Source organism: Chiloscyllium punctatum, chromosome 44 (assembly GCF_047496795.1).
Source record: "Chiloscyllium punctatum isolate Juve2018m chromosome 44, sChiPun1.3, whole genome shotgun sequence".
NCBI classification, from domain to species: Eukaryota; Metazoa; Chordata; class Chondrichthyes; order Orectolobiformes; family Hemiscylliidae; genus Chiloscyllium; species Chiloscyllium punctatum.
The window spans coordinates 37,612,935-37,627,939 of NC_092782.1; the positions used below are offsets into that span (position 1 = coordinate 37,612,935).

At 38.2% G+C, this 15,005-nt stretch overlaps 1 protein-coding gene across 18 annotated transcripts in view; it reads left to right on the plus strand.

The window, feature by feature from the left end:
- The window catches only part of magi2a (membrane associated guanylate kinase, WW and PDZ domain containing 2a), a 685,460-nt gene that overhangs the window by 567,480 nt on the left and 102,975 nt on the right, over positions 1-15,005 (plus strand). For all 18 annotated transcript variants that reach the window (XM_072562648.1, XM_072562647.1, XM_072562643.1 and 15 more), the window contains one exon: positions 5,925-6,557. In XM_072562648.1, the coding sequence (XP_072418749.1) occupies positions 5,925-6,557 (633 nt within the window). The remainder of the gene's footprint in view (positions 1-5,924; positions 6,558-15,005) is intronic.

Genomic DNA, 15,005 nt, shown 5'->3' on the forward strand with positions numbered 1-15,005 from the left:
TTCTCAAGCACAACATTCCAGGCTGTATGTTTTTAAAAAATGCTCTCATATCTCTTTTAACTGTTCCCCCTTTTTACTTTGAATCTATGTCCCCAAGTAAATGATCTTTCTACTCTGGGAAAAAGACTCAGTCTATTCGTTCTATCCAGGCCTGTTGTTATTTTGTAAACATCTATCTGGTCGTGCCTCAGCCTCTGATGTTCAAGTGGAAACAAACCATGTTTATCCAACCATTCCTCATAGCAAATACCCTCCAAAGCAGGCAACATGCTGGTAAACTCTTTCTGCACCCCCTCCAAAGCCTTCACAGCCTTCTGTAAGTGTGGCAACCAGAGTTGTATGCAATATTCCAAATGTGACCTAATTAAAGCCTGACACAACTGCAAATTGGTTTGCCAATTTTTATACTCTATGCCCTAACTGATAAAGTCAAGCATGTCATACACCTTCTTGACCACCTTCTCCATTTGTGCTGCCACTTTCTGGGAACTGTGAATCTGTATGCCTAGATCCCTCTGAACATTACAGCTTCTAAGCATACTGCCATTTGCTGTATAAATCTTTCCTGCATTAGACTTTCAAAAATGCATCACCTTACATTTGTCCGGATTAAATTCCTTCTACAATTTCTCCACCCAAATCTCAGCCTATCTCTATCCTGCCATAATCTCTGGCAATCCTCACTATCTGCTGCTCCCCAGGCTTTGTGTCATCCACAAATTTACTAATCAGAACACCCACATTCTCCTCCAAATCATTTAAAAATATTACAAACAACAGAAATTCCAGCACCACTGGTGTCTGCAGAATAACACTTGGCACAAATCTCCATTCAGAAAAACACCCTTCCACTCTGTCCTCCATGACCAATCTAGTTCTGCCTCCATCTTATCAGCTCACTGCAGGTCCCATGTGATTCACCTTTTGTATCAGTCTGCCATGAGGGACCTTGTCAAAGGCCTTTTTTAAATCCATGTAGACAACATTCACTGCCGAGTTCACTTCACTTCTTTTAAATGAATGAATTGAGTTTAAATACCATCAGCTGTCATAGTTCAATTTGAACCCAAGCATTAGCCTGGGCATCTGGATTATTAATCTAGCAACATTATCACTACACCACTCTCTCCTCTCAGTCTATCTGTACATTTTCCAATTACAGCAAGATTCTTTAGCGAATTAATGAAGTGCCAGAAAGTGAGTAAGTCGAGGAATAAAGGGCAATATTATGATCCAAAACAAAAACGTTTAAACTCAAAACATCATATCAGGAATACTAGACCAAAAGGTTTAGTTTGTGAAATAAGACAAGCATAGGGTCTCCAAGGTAAATTATAGATGGAGGGTACCTTGTTTTATTGAGAAAGGTCTGTGAATGTAAGAACATTAGGAGGAACAGAAAGACAACACTTCAAAATTAATAGAGGGAATGTATAATTTAATCATGGACAAAGAGCTAAGCATTTTTTATATCTTTGAAATGTGCCATGGACAGCCTGCAGTATGCAGCTTTCAAAGCATTGCAGTCTTAAATGAGGGAGTAGCAGAAGTGTTGAGTATCATGATGCCATTCGTGTCTTCACGAGTATCTGAGAAGGGTCCTCAAAAACTTCAGAACAGACAGCAATTTTCTCACTCATTTCACAGGAATGAGGCGCATTAGCAGAGCAGAATCTAAAAGAAAATATTGAAATTTTATGTGTTTATTACTTTCAAAAGTATTTAGGGGCATGTGAAGCCTTATTCCACCTTTTATTTTGCATGTTGCAAATTGCAGTATGGAGATAACTAACTGGACATGTGAATTTTATGGGCCTGATAATGCACACTATAAAAAAAACCCTAAAATCTCACACACAGCTATGAGTACATACATTGGGAAAAGTCCTTCTCGCACCTAATACAGATTTGCCACAAAAACTAACCAAACACAATTGATGGCATTGCTATTAAGGAGGGCAAGCCTGGAAGAATCAATCATTTAAGTACTCCCAAAAATGAGTTTATTTCAAGTTTTGTGAAATTAAAAGTCAAAATTGTGAAACAAACTTCCTCTGAGGTTCTGCAGACCTCTTCCCATTTGTGAAGAAATCTATCTGTAAATTAGATTTTACAATCAGTACTAGAATCTTAGAGATATACAGCACGGAAACAGACCCTTCGGTCCAACTCGTCCACGCCGATCAGATATCCCAAGCAATCTAGTCCCACCTGCCAGCACCCGGCCCATATCCCTCCAAACCCTTCCTATTTATATACCCATCCAAATGCCTTTTAAATGTTGCAATTGTACCAGCCTCCACTACTTCCTCTGGCAGCTCATTCTATACACATATCACCCTCTGCGTGAAAAAGTTGCCCCTTAGGTCTCTTTTATACGTTTCCCCTCTCACCCCAAACCTATGCCCTCTAGTTCTGGACTCACCTACTCCAGAGAAAAGACTTTGTCTGTTTATCCTATTCATGCTTTTATAAACGTCATGATTTTATAAACTTCGACAAGGTCAATCCTCAGCCTCTGACACTCCAGGGAAAACAGTCCCAGCCTATTCAATCTCTCCCTATAGCTCAAATCTTGCAACACTGGCAACATCCTTGTAAATCTTTTCTGAACCCTTTCAAGTTTCACAACATCCTTCAGATAGGAAGAAGACCAGAATTGCATACAATATTTCAAAAGTGGCCTAACCAATGCCTTGTACAGCCGCAACATGACCTCCCAACTCCTGTACTATATCCAGATTGGAGTTATTGAGCACACAGATAAATATTAGTCTCCACAACCATCTTCAGATCATTTACTCTAAACTGAACCTGTTCAGTTTTCTTAAAGAAAGATAAATTTCAGGAGGAGATAGAAGTGGTTCAAGAGTTGTCTGGAGGTGAACAGGTGACCAGGTTATGCAATTTGTTGTGAAAACAGTTTGTCTGCATATTTAAATCATGACCTCTCAGTATGCATGTGTGAGGCTGTTGTTATGAACTTAATTTGTTAATGTGAACATCTGCATGGCCCTTCATGTCTTTGAACACTGACTATTTGTTTTAATAATGATGGCTTTGTTTTAAAGCACTTTAAAGGCAGAAAAAGAGCTGCACTAAATATAAAAATAAATCTACTCTCACTGCCCGTTAACACTATTTTGTGAAACACTGAAGGTTTCAGGAGTAATCTTCTTTAAAACATATGTGTAAATATTAAAGGAAACTCATCATTAATACTGAAAATATTTAATTTTCAATGATATCCATTAAATATTGACAGTTAGATTTTTGATACTGCCCAATGTATAAATTCAGATGTGATGCAAGGCAAAAAGTGGACTTCACTAAGGTGATGGAGATTCCACTTTGAATATTGTCAGCAATTCTGAAGCACATGCTGAATATGTTGGGACAGTTTGACACACTGGCATTCTCTACAGCCAGGAAGAGGATAAGAATGATTGCCTATCCCAACTTTGAAGAAGCTCTACACCCATGATTTAAGACAGCTTGAGTACAGAATATTCTCATCTCTGCTCCAATCCTGAAGGAAATTGGGAGTAATCCTGGCAAAGAAGTTGGGCAAAAAGAGTTCATCTGTAAAACTGGATGCCTGAACCAATATAGTAAGTGGTGAAAATACAGCAGTTATGTTAGTAATGACAGATGATTGGCTGCAAAATGGTCTGTCCCACATTTCTGAATGAGTATGCACCAAAAGACATTTTTAACATGGATGAAACCAAATATTTTTTACTGTTGTTTATTAGATTGCTGCTTTAATATTTGAAGATGGGTGCACAATGGTGAAAAGCAAAGCAATGCACATGTTACTGCAATGGTCTGCATCAGTAAAAAAGGCACTGAAACATTTTTGTTCTAGTGATGAAGTCCAAGAAGCCATGTTGCTTTTCAAATGTCAAGACACTACCACACAGTATGGGACTGGCAAAACGGCCTGAGTGACCTTCAGCAGTCCTGAGGTTTGAATCAGGAAAATAGACAAATATATCAATGTAAGAAGATAAAGATTATAATCATTACAGACATTACCCCATGCACTCTGACATCATTTGCCTCAAGAGCGTCAAGCTGCCATTCTTGCCTTGAAATGCAATGCCAAGCTTTGGCCATAAGATCAGTGGATGATCAAAAACCTAAAACCAACTACTAATGATAGCTGATCTCTCATGTTGTTGAGGCCATTAATAAGAAGCTGGAGCAGACTTAACAGTTTTGAGGCCATGTTCATTACGAAGAAGGTTTGAAAGAAGATTATGAAAATCACAATTGCTGACTGCTTCCACTACATTAAGTTCATATAGGCAACTGCTCAAGATGCTGGGAACAAGGACGAGCAAAGTGAAGGCCAATCAGCCCAATGATTAGGTTCTTTTCACTCACATGGGAGTCTAGCATGGAAATTTCATCAGAGACAAACATAGAAGCTTGCGCAGAAACAGGCAACACCATACACTGCACAACAGAACCAATAGATGAAGCAGTTACAGATGCAATACATTCTTCAACCAAGAAATTTTATAATAATGAAGGGTCTGAATGCTGCCCACTCACCCACCTGCATCCAGAGCTGAAGCCATCAAAGTCTTGAAATGCCTGGGTTTTATGCTGCAGCACAAACACACAGAAGGCATGTTTGACTGTATTGCACTTGTTTGAACATAGTGCACGACGCAGATAAAGATTTTTCCAGAGCTAACTCCCAATATATTTCAGCAGTTTTACTCAACCTTTTCATTTGCAGTCAATTTAAGATGTCAAAGGATTTGGAAAATAGATGTCTTTCACACATTTGCTGCTTCAGTATGTTTCCACTTTATTTACATAGAGCATGCTTGTAGGCAAAGTCAGTTACATAGGACTCCAAAATTCAACTTATCATATTTTGACTGATATTATGAGACATTATGTGTAAAATTGAATTAATGATTACATCAGTAAGTATTTATAGTTCCCAAAAACTTTATTCAGTAGAGTGAATCCTTGGGAAGCTTTAATCTGTTACCAGAAGTAAGATGTACCTGATGTAGCTTTATGATTTTTTTTGGGGGGATCCCTACAGTGTGGATCAGGCTATTAAGCCCAACTCATCCACACCAAGTCTCTGAAGGGCATACCAAATAGGCCCATCCCCTTATGCTATCCCTGTAGCCCTGCATTTCCCATGGCTAATACACCTAACTGACACATCCCTGGACACTACTCAGTAATTTAGCATAGCCAATTCACCTAACCTGTACATCTTTGGACTGTGAGAAGAAATTGGTGCACCTGGAGGAAACCCACACAGAGACAGGGAGAATGTGCAACTTCACACTGACAGTCGCCGAGTCACCGCGGAAACGAACCCAGGTCCCTGGCGCTATGAGGCAGCAGTGCTAACCACTGAGCCACAGTGCCGCCCCTGCTAACCACATTTTTATAAAAGTGCATGAGATTATGAATTATAAATTAATTTCTCACATGTCTGTTGTTATGAAATATTCTCTATTCTAATAACTAGAGATAGAGTCGCTGATTTTCTTGAAATATGTAACATGGAGAAGGCAGGAAATGTTAAGTAATTTTATTGATTGTTTTGTTTTGTTTAATAACAGATGTGAGGCTTAAATAATCACCCGTCATATTTGATTGCCATGTCTGGAATATTTTATGTCTGAATTCCCCTTAATGTCACAGGGAAATTTTGATTTAAGTGATCCATTTTAGTTTCTCTATACACAGGAATCCAAAGGACCCCCACATTTTAGAGCCCAATTTATTCTTGCGTTTCTCAACTTTGTATTATATTCATTAAGTCTTTGATAACTCTGATTAATTTCATTAATACTAAAGGGGGAAGCACAAACAAATGCAATTTTCTTAATATATTTTATTAAAGTTTTATCTTATTGTTCCATTTCATTCTTTCTCCCTAGGTGATGTGATTGTCTATATAAATGATATCTGTGTCCTAGGATATACTCATGCTGAAGTAGTTAAAATTTTCCAGTCTATCCCAATTGGCCAATGTGTCAATCTTGTTTTATGCCGTGGGTACCTTTTACCCTTTGATCCTGATGACCCAAACAACAGCATGGTGCCTCCTTTAACATTAGTGAACCGGCAACCATTACAAATAAATGGGAGAAGTAATTATGACACTTACGTGGAGTTTGGTTCCCGGACCTCTCGCTCAGCACCAGACATCTCTGACCAACATTTACATTCCTTTAATCCAATACTCACTGATGACCAGGTGAATGGAACATTATCAACAGTTCAGGAGGATAGTGTCTCTATGGCCTCTTCAGGAGCCACTCAGTGTGAATTCAAGAAAATTGCAATTGTGAAAGGAGCACAAGGCTTTGGCTTTACCATAGCAGATAGTCCCAAAGGGCAGCGAGTGAAACAAATCCTAGATATTCAAGGCTGTGGTGGCCTTAACGAAGGTGACCTAATTATGGAGATTAATCAGCAAAATGTGCAGACTCTTAGTCATACCCAAGTAGTGGAGATTTTAAAGGACTGCTCCGTTGGAACAGAGATCAATTTGGTCATCCAGAGGAGTGGTAAGTCAGACTTTTCAAATTTCTGTAATAATTAAAGGTGGTAATAAGAAAAGTTGTCTTAACAATCGGGAAATATTTTTGGATAATTTATCAGATATTGTTATTGAGAGTCATACATAAACTATTCCCTGAATAGCAAAAACAGGTATCTTGAGGCAGTACTGTCTGGCTCATATTTAATAGTGATGATTTAAATGAATGATTGTAATTATCATGGCTGCATAATACTTTCTAAAATAATCATATTGATCCAGATTTTCCATTGAGAATAACTGTGAACCTAACAACACACTGATATTGTGAAAAAACTAGATAACAACTTTGTGACTACACACCTGCAGGAAAAATGAAGATCTGGAAAATTTTGACTGAGTTACATATTTCCTCCAAAGGCGGCGCTGAGACATCAAAATCAGTTTGAAGTCAGGAATTTGGTGTATTTTCCTCCTGAACCAAACAGAGAATGTTAGGGCTGCCATATTTGAGAATAGATGAAATTTTAATGGCATGATCCATCCTAGTTGCTGCTGAACAATTGCTCTGTCCCTGAAAAAATATTTTTACAAGTATGAAGTCTCATTTGTTCAAAATTTAATTAGTGGTGGAGTTTTTTTCATATTTTCGCTCTCTCTTCTATCTTAATCCAGTGTTCCCATGTTTCAGCTTGCTTTCTATGCATGAGCTAAGTCTGATTTATAATTCTCGTTGTGTACTTCCTGATTTATGTCCTGCATGTCTCAATGAAGATTTTTCAGTCTGATTGGTTGAAGAATCTTGTTTTTACTTGTTATGTTCATACAAGCCACAGGTCCACTATAGAGTGCACGATCCTGGGGTCAAAGTGTCTAGTGACAGTGAGTTTAGGCTGAAAACCTTGCAAAATCTCTTGGAAATAGGGAGATTTGTTGCTGTACCATTGATGACAAAATCTATTATCTACATCTATTTGAACTTAGTTATTGTACAGTTTGCAGAAGTGATATAAGAATTAATTGTCTTATATAATACATGATTATTCTGATACCTAGCATGACATGGGATATGGCCGCTGCTGTCTAGATCAGCACATATAACATTCCATAATTGTCCTTTAGAATGTGGTGCAGTCAATGTCATATAGGTGTTGCCACAGTGTTGTTAGGAAGGGTGATCAAGGATTTTGACCCAGTAACAGCGATGGAAAGGCAATCTATTTCCAAGTAATGATTACATCAGTAAGTATTTATAGTTCCCAAAAACTTTATTCAGTAGAGTGAATCCTTGGGAAGCTTTAATCTGTTACCAGAAGTAAGATGTACCTGATGTAGCTTTATGATTTTTTTTGGGGGGATCCCTACAGTGTGGATCAGGCTATTAAGCCCAACTCATCCACACCAAGTCTCTGAAGGGCATACCAAATAGGCCCATCCCCTTATGCTATCCCTGTAGCCCTGCATTTCCCATGGCTAATACACCTAACTGACACATCCATGATGCCGCACAGCTTTGAGGGGGCCATGCAGGGGCCATACTGTATATCTGCTGCCTTTGTCCTTCCAGTTGGTAAGAGGTAGCAATTTTGGAAGATGGTGCTAAAGGGCCCTTTCTTCAGTGCATCTTATAAATGCTATGCATTATTGCCACCATATGTCAGTGGTGAAGGGAATGAATATTTAAGGTAGTGGATGCAGTGCCAATCAAGTGGGCTTCTTTGCCTTGAATGGCATGAAACCTCTTGAGTAATGTTTGAATTTTACTCATTCAAGCAAGTGGAGAGTATTCCATCACATTCCTGAAGTATGCCTTGTATATAGTGAACAGGCTCTGGGTAGTCAAGAAGTGAGTTACTTGCCACAGAATTCCCAAATTCTGACCAGATATTATAGTCATGATTTTAGTAAGTTTTACTAATGTTCTGGAAATTTTACGGTTTCAAGGTCAGGAGGATCCATGCTAACCATAAGTTAACAGTCAAGTAAGTTACATTGAAATGAAAGATCATTTAATTTTGTGAGTGCAGCACATGTGTTTAAAAGCACACATTAAATGCACGAATCCACTGTTCTGGCACTCTAAAAGAGGAAGGAAGTATGTAGCTGAAAATGTGTTGCTGGAAAAGCGCAGCAGGTCAGGCAGCATCCAAGGAGTAGGAGAATCGACGTTTCGGGCATGAGCCCTTCTTCAGGAATCCTGAAGAAGGGCTCATGCCCGAAATGTCGATTCTCCTGCTCCTTGGATGCTGCCTGACCTGCTGCCCTCTTCCAGCAACACATTTTCAGCTCTGATCTCCAGCATCTACAATCCTCACTTTCTCCTAGAAGGAAGTATGTACACTACTTCACAAGTGAAAATTTACATATGTTGTATCTGTCTGATGAATGTATTTCCTGGCATTTATTTTTGTGTCTCTACATGCTATTGTATTGTTGACAGTTAATCTAGTACTTAGTTGTAGAAAGTTGGATATAGAATAATATACTATCAGGTAAGCTATAAAACTGTGGTCAAATGGCTCAATTATATCATCTATTAACCTCTGAAAACTCGAACACAAACCAAGTTTAAGCAACTCACCCTCATGACATAACCCTCGATAATGCTACAATTCTGATAATGCTCACTGCAGAATTAACTACATTACAACATTGTACCCTCTCTAAGGACAATGTATTCTTCTGGCAGTGCAACACAAAAAGCAATCCACAGTGTTTCTGGGCTCTGAAGATGACTCCAATCAACACTGCGAGGTATCTTCTGAGCCCTCACTATTTAGAAAGGTGGGAGGGGTAACCTAGTTGTCCAGTAGGCCAAAATTCAAAAAACTGTGTTAGATCTCATACTTTTCCAATGAGAGTCTGAGTCCTGTGGTAGGTTCAGGTACAACTTTGTTACAGCTTCAGGTTTCCTTTTCAATAAGGCACACAAAAAAACTAAGATTGCATACAGTAAAAATGTAGAGTGCACCCCACCCCAGCCAAACAGCAGTGTGGTGGAGAAAATGTAGAGAATCACCAGGAGACGCAGAGAGTTCTTCAAGAAATAGGTCTTTTATTTGCAAACAAAAAGCCGTGACACTGAGAAAGCAGATTCTCAAATGCGCACGAACTTCAGGGTCCATGGTTTTTTTTATCATGTTTCTGTTAGCTTATCAGCATGTCCAACTATATTAATCAAAGTACCTTACTCTAGCTACACAATAAACCAGTGATGTTAGTTCCCATTATCTCTTTAGTGTACATTCTACTTAATGTTATTCTAATGTCATGGTTAGATATTTATTATCACCTCTGCTACAGTGATCTTCCATTCCAGACTAACCTGTCATGATTAGATATTTAGCTATTCCATCTATTACAATAGTCTCCTGTCTCAAGCTGACTCTGCTAACTATTAATTAGATATTTAATGTCATGTCCCAAATATTTATGGTCCTCATCTTGTCTTAATGATGCTTAACATACTAACTCTTATCTCATCGCGCCATAGTGACCTTTCAGCCATAACCTTACTCTGCTAATTGATGTAAGAGTATTCCACTATTCTTATCCCATTCTGCCTTCCACAGACCACAGATGGCCAGTGGTCTTCATGCTTTAATCCTTACCATGCTTTCATGCTCTTTATTTTCCATAGCATTAGGTTAAAGAATTGGTATTAAGGTCTCAGAATCTTTCAGGCAATTCATTCTCCCCCACCCCCAAAAAAATCAACATGATGTAGAACCTCTTTTTTACATCCATTAGCACGCGTGAGTTCTCATTAATATCCTCGTCCACTGGAATTGCATTCATCAGTGCACAAGCCTAATGAAGCAAGCAATAAAAACATTGTTCACAAACCCAATCATATATATGAGGTATGTGTTTAGTCAAAAATAGAGGTTACTACAGAAACTCAGCAGGTCTTGCAGCATTTGTGGAAAGAGAAACAGAATTAACATTTTGAGTCAAGTGATCTTTCCTATTAAGTTTACAGCACAGTCAATGTTGAAACAAACAAAGTTGGTTTGAAAATTGTTTGCTCCATAAAGTTTATTTAAACAGGACATAACAGGCAAACATTCAACAGGGTCTATTTAGAAACAGTATTTGTGAACTGCAGAAAATAAATCTCATGACTGAAACTATAGAACACATCTTCCAATAAAAGCAAAATGATTCCTTCCAGCAAAATGCAGTGAAAAATATTTATCCACACATTAAATGCATAAAATTAATCCCTGACATTTAATCGCTGCATTTATCAGGGTATGATTAATGGGAGCATGGAGAATCTTCTTTATTCTAGCCAAGAATAACAATGTCACTATGTGCAACTGATATTTCCTGTTTCAATTTTTGTACTGTTGATTTTTGATGCTTTAGAGACTTAGTACCTCCGAGCCACACATTAAGCAGTAACAATAGTGGAAGATTGACCTGACAGTACATATGCCAGATGCAAGATTTTAAAATATTTAATATAGGATAAAAGGCTACCACAACATCGAGGGCTGAACGGCCTGTACTGTGCTATACAGTTCTATGTTCTATCTATAGATATACCAGTCATGGCATTGATAAAGTACAAATCTAATAAGTGTGGTGTATTTATTTGTGGTCTTTAGTTATGGTTAAGCCATTAGGAGCAGTTTCACCTACATTAGTTCACCCGGTTGGAAACAGCAGCAAAGAAAATTTGAATTGGATATACAATTGATAAATAGATTAAGACTTCGGAAACATAAAAGAAAAACAACACTTGCATTAATGTCGCTCCTTTAATGTACTAAAATTTAGCAAGACATTTCATAGGAAAGCAATCGACAAAAAATTGCGCTTGCCATACAAGGAGCAAAAGGGTTCCTCAAAGTAGTTTATAAAGAAGTGAAGGATGTAAAATCAATAAAGCTAGAGGTATAACAGCCAACAGCATGAATGCCAAAATGTCAGTAAAGATATTTGGAAATGTACAAGAGACCAGGGTTAAAGGAATGTCGAGGACTTGGAAAATTGTAGGGCGTTTTACAGACTAGAGAGGACTGAGGCAGGAAGCTTTGACCACAAGGAAAATAATTTGAAAATTAAAGGTATTGGTAAACTAAGAATTGAGATAAGTCAGTGAGCACAGGTGTAAAGGGTGAAGAGGACAGTATGAGTTAGGATGCATTTGGCAAATATTTTTATGATTCAAGACTATGGATGCTCAAAGAGGAGATCTATTAATGCACACTTGAACTCTCATTCCACAAAATTATTAAAGGGAAGGGAATCATTCTCCCATGACACATAGAATTATTGTAAATCAGCATGTTTGCAGGTGGATCCAAAATTATTCTAAATTTTGTCTTGGTTGGCTACTTACGGTAACTTATTCCATCAAATTATTATCAATCATTTTTCTCAGATGAAAGCAGTGAAGTTAGCAGTTTGTTCATTTCTTTAGGTTACTAATGTGATGAGATTTCCCCAACAGTTGCAGATTTTGCATGAAAATAGATCATCTTTAAATATATATTTACATATGCATATTTATACAGAATTTTAAATAATTTGGCCTTTGGAAAATTTAAGATTGCTTTAATTTACCTGGCTATTAAAAATTCTAATAAGACTTGATAAGCCAGTAAGCTTTGTAAGGATAATAGCACACCTTTCCCCATAATTATATCTCCTCATTAGTTCAATAGAATGTCTTTTTTCCTATTCAGCATTTATGTTCAGTTAGCTTCCAAAGGCATTCTATTACTGCAACGTTAAAAATGTTCACTTTTTGCAGCTGTTGAAGTGGCAACTTTAAATTAAAATACTGTATCCTTAGTTTTGAAGCATACTAAACACTGAATTTCTTTTAATTGTGACTTTTAGATTTGACAAAATTTGTGATGAGAGCTCTTCTATTTCCATTCATGTTCCCCTTACCAATCTCATCAATTTGCATTTTCCATATTAATGATTATGTATTTGTCCATTCTGATTTGGATGTGCCAGTATTGGACTGGAGTGGACAAAGTTAAAAATCACACAACACCAGGTTATAGACCGACAGGTTTATTTGGAAACACTAGCTGTCGGAGCATTTCTCCTTCAGGTGGTTGTGAAGTATAAGATCATAAGACACAGAATTTATAACAAAAGTTTACAGTGTGATGCAATTGAAGTTATATATTGAAAAATACCTGGGTTGTTTGTTAAGTCTCTCATCTTTTAGAATGACTGTATTGGTTTCAGTTCTCAGTGGGGTCACCTGTTGTGTGACATGAATCCAAGTTTTCTGGTTGAGGCCATCCCCATGGGTACCAAACTTGGCTATAATGACCATCTCTAACAAGAAACAATCTCACCATTATCCCTTGATATTCATTAGAACTAACATAGCTGTATTTCCCACTGTCAACCTGTGGGAGATTACCATTAATAAGAAACTAAACTGGACCAGCCATATAAATGCTGTAGCTATAATCGCAAGTCAGAAGCTAGAAATTCTGCAGTGAATAACTCGTCTCAATACCTATCTATGAGCCACAAGTCAGCAGTGTGATGGAATAGTGTCCAATTGCCTGGATAGGTGCAACTGAAGCAATACTCAAGATGCTTAATAGCATCCAGAACAAAGAATCGTGCTTGAATGACATCCCCTGCTCCACCTTCAGTATTCACTCCCATACCATTAAAGCAGCAGTGTGTGCAATTTACGAGATGCACTGCAGTAACTCACCAATGCTTTTTCAACAGCACCTTTCAAAACCGTGGCGTCTACCACCTAGAAGATCAAGGAAACACCGCCATTTACAAGTTCCCCTCCAAGCTACACATCATCCTGATTTGGAACTTTTTCACCTTTTCCATTCCTTCACTGACACTCAATTCAAATCGTGGAAGTCCCATTGTAACAGAACTGTGGATGTCCCTACACCAAAGACTGCAGTGGTTCAAGAAAATGGCTCACCATTAGCCTCTCCAGGCCAGTAAGAGATGGGCAATAAATGCTGGCCCAGTCAGCAGTCACCACAATCCATGATCAGTAAAACAAAGATTAATAACTGACTTAACAGAAACCAATTTCAGACTTAACTACAGATCACCAATTACTGATCAGCTGCTTTCCTTGTGCTGATAGAATTTTGCAATTTGTGAATGATTTGGATGAAGGAATCAAATTATGCTGATGATGCAAAGATATATAGGAAAGCAAGTTGTGGAGAGAACAAGGAAGATTATAAAGGGATGTAGAGTTTGTGTAAAGTGGGCAAAGAGCTGGTAAGTGTTGGAATCAATTCAGAAAAAGGTTTACTATACCACTGCCTGGAATGTGTCGCTTTATGATGCAAAGTTGGACAGGTTAGGCTTGTACCCCCTGAAGTTTGGAAGAGTAACAAGTGGCTTGGCTGAAACATATAAGGTCCTCAGGAGTCTTGAACTGGATGAATGTGGAAAGAATGTTTCCTCTTGTGGGAGAATCTAGAATAAGAGGTCACTGTTTTCAAAAAGGGGTCTTCCATTTAAGACAGATGAGAAACTTCTTTTAGAAAGTGGGTGGCACAGTGGTTAGCCTCACAGCGCCAGAGACCCGGGTTCAATTCCCGCCTCAAGCGACTGACTGTGTGGAGTTTGCACATTCTCCCTGTGTCTGCGTGGGTTTCCTCCAGGTGCTCCAGTTTCCTCCCACAGTCCAAAGATGTGCAGTCAAGTGAATTGGCCATGCTAAATTGCCCGTAGTGTTAGGTGAAGGGCTAAAAGTAGGGGTCTGGGTGGGTTGCGCTTCGGCGGGTCGGTGTGGACTTGTTGAGCCGAAGGGCCTGTTTCCACACTGTAAGTAATCTAATCTAATCTAAAGTCTTGAAACTTTATTTGGAACTCCCTTCCTAAACGATATTGGAAGCAAAGTCTTTAAACATTTTTAAGGTGGAGATGGACAGATTCGAGCTGTGGAGAGGGTGAAAGACAGTTAGGTGAAGGCAGTTAGGCAGGAATGTGGAGTAATCAGATTAGCAATCATTTTATTGAATTGTGATTTAGATTTGACAGACAAGGTGGCCTATGTCTACTTCTAATTTGTATGTACATCGCTTATTTTGTGAGGAGTTAACCAAAATATTTCTCATCTCTTCGTATCATGTACTAATAATGTGAAGATGTCATGTAAAAGCAATCAATTCCAAACACAACAGGGGTTTTTGAAAATTATGAATCAAATGGGGACACATGCTTTGGAAATTATCAAGTTGATGAATATTCTGAGGAAACAGTTACATCAGCATGTGCTTTAATGACTGAGCAGAAGTAAAAGTGGCACTTGAATTACTTTCACCTTTATTATTCTTGTTTAGCAAATCACCAGTTTGCTTCTTTAGTTATTTAAATGATTAACGTGGTCACTGATTACTTCATGGGGCTGAGTGTATGAATAGAAATTCTGCAAGGTTTTCACAAGAGTGTTGATGGAGGAGCCCAAAAATGTTCAGAGGTTCTGGCACAATATGAATAACTA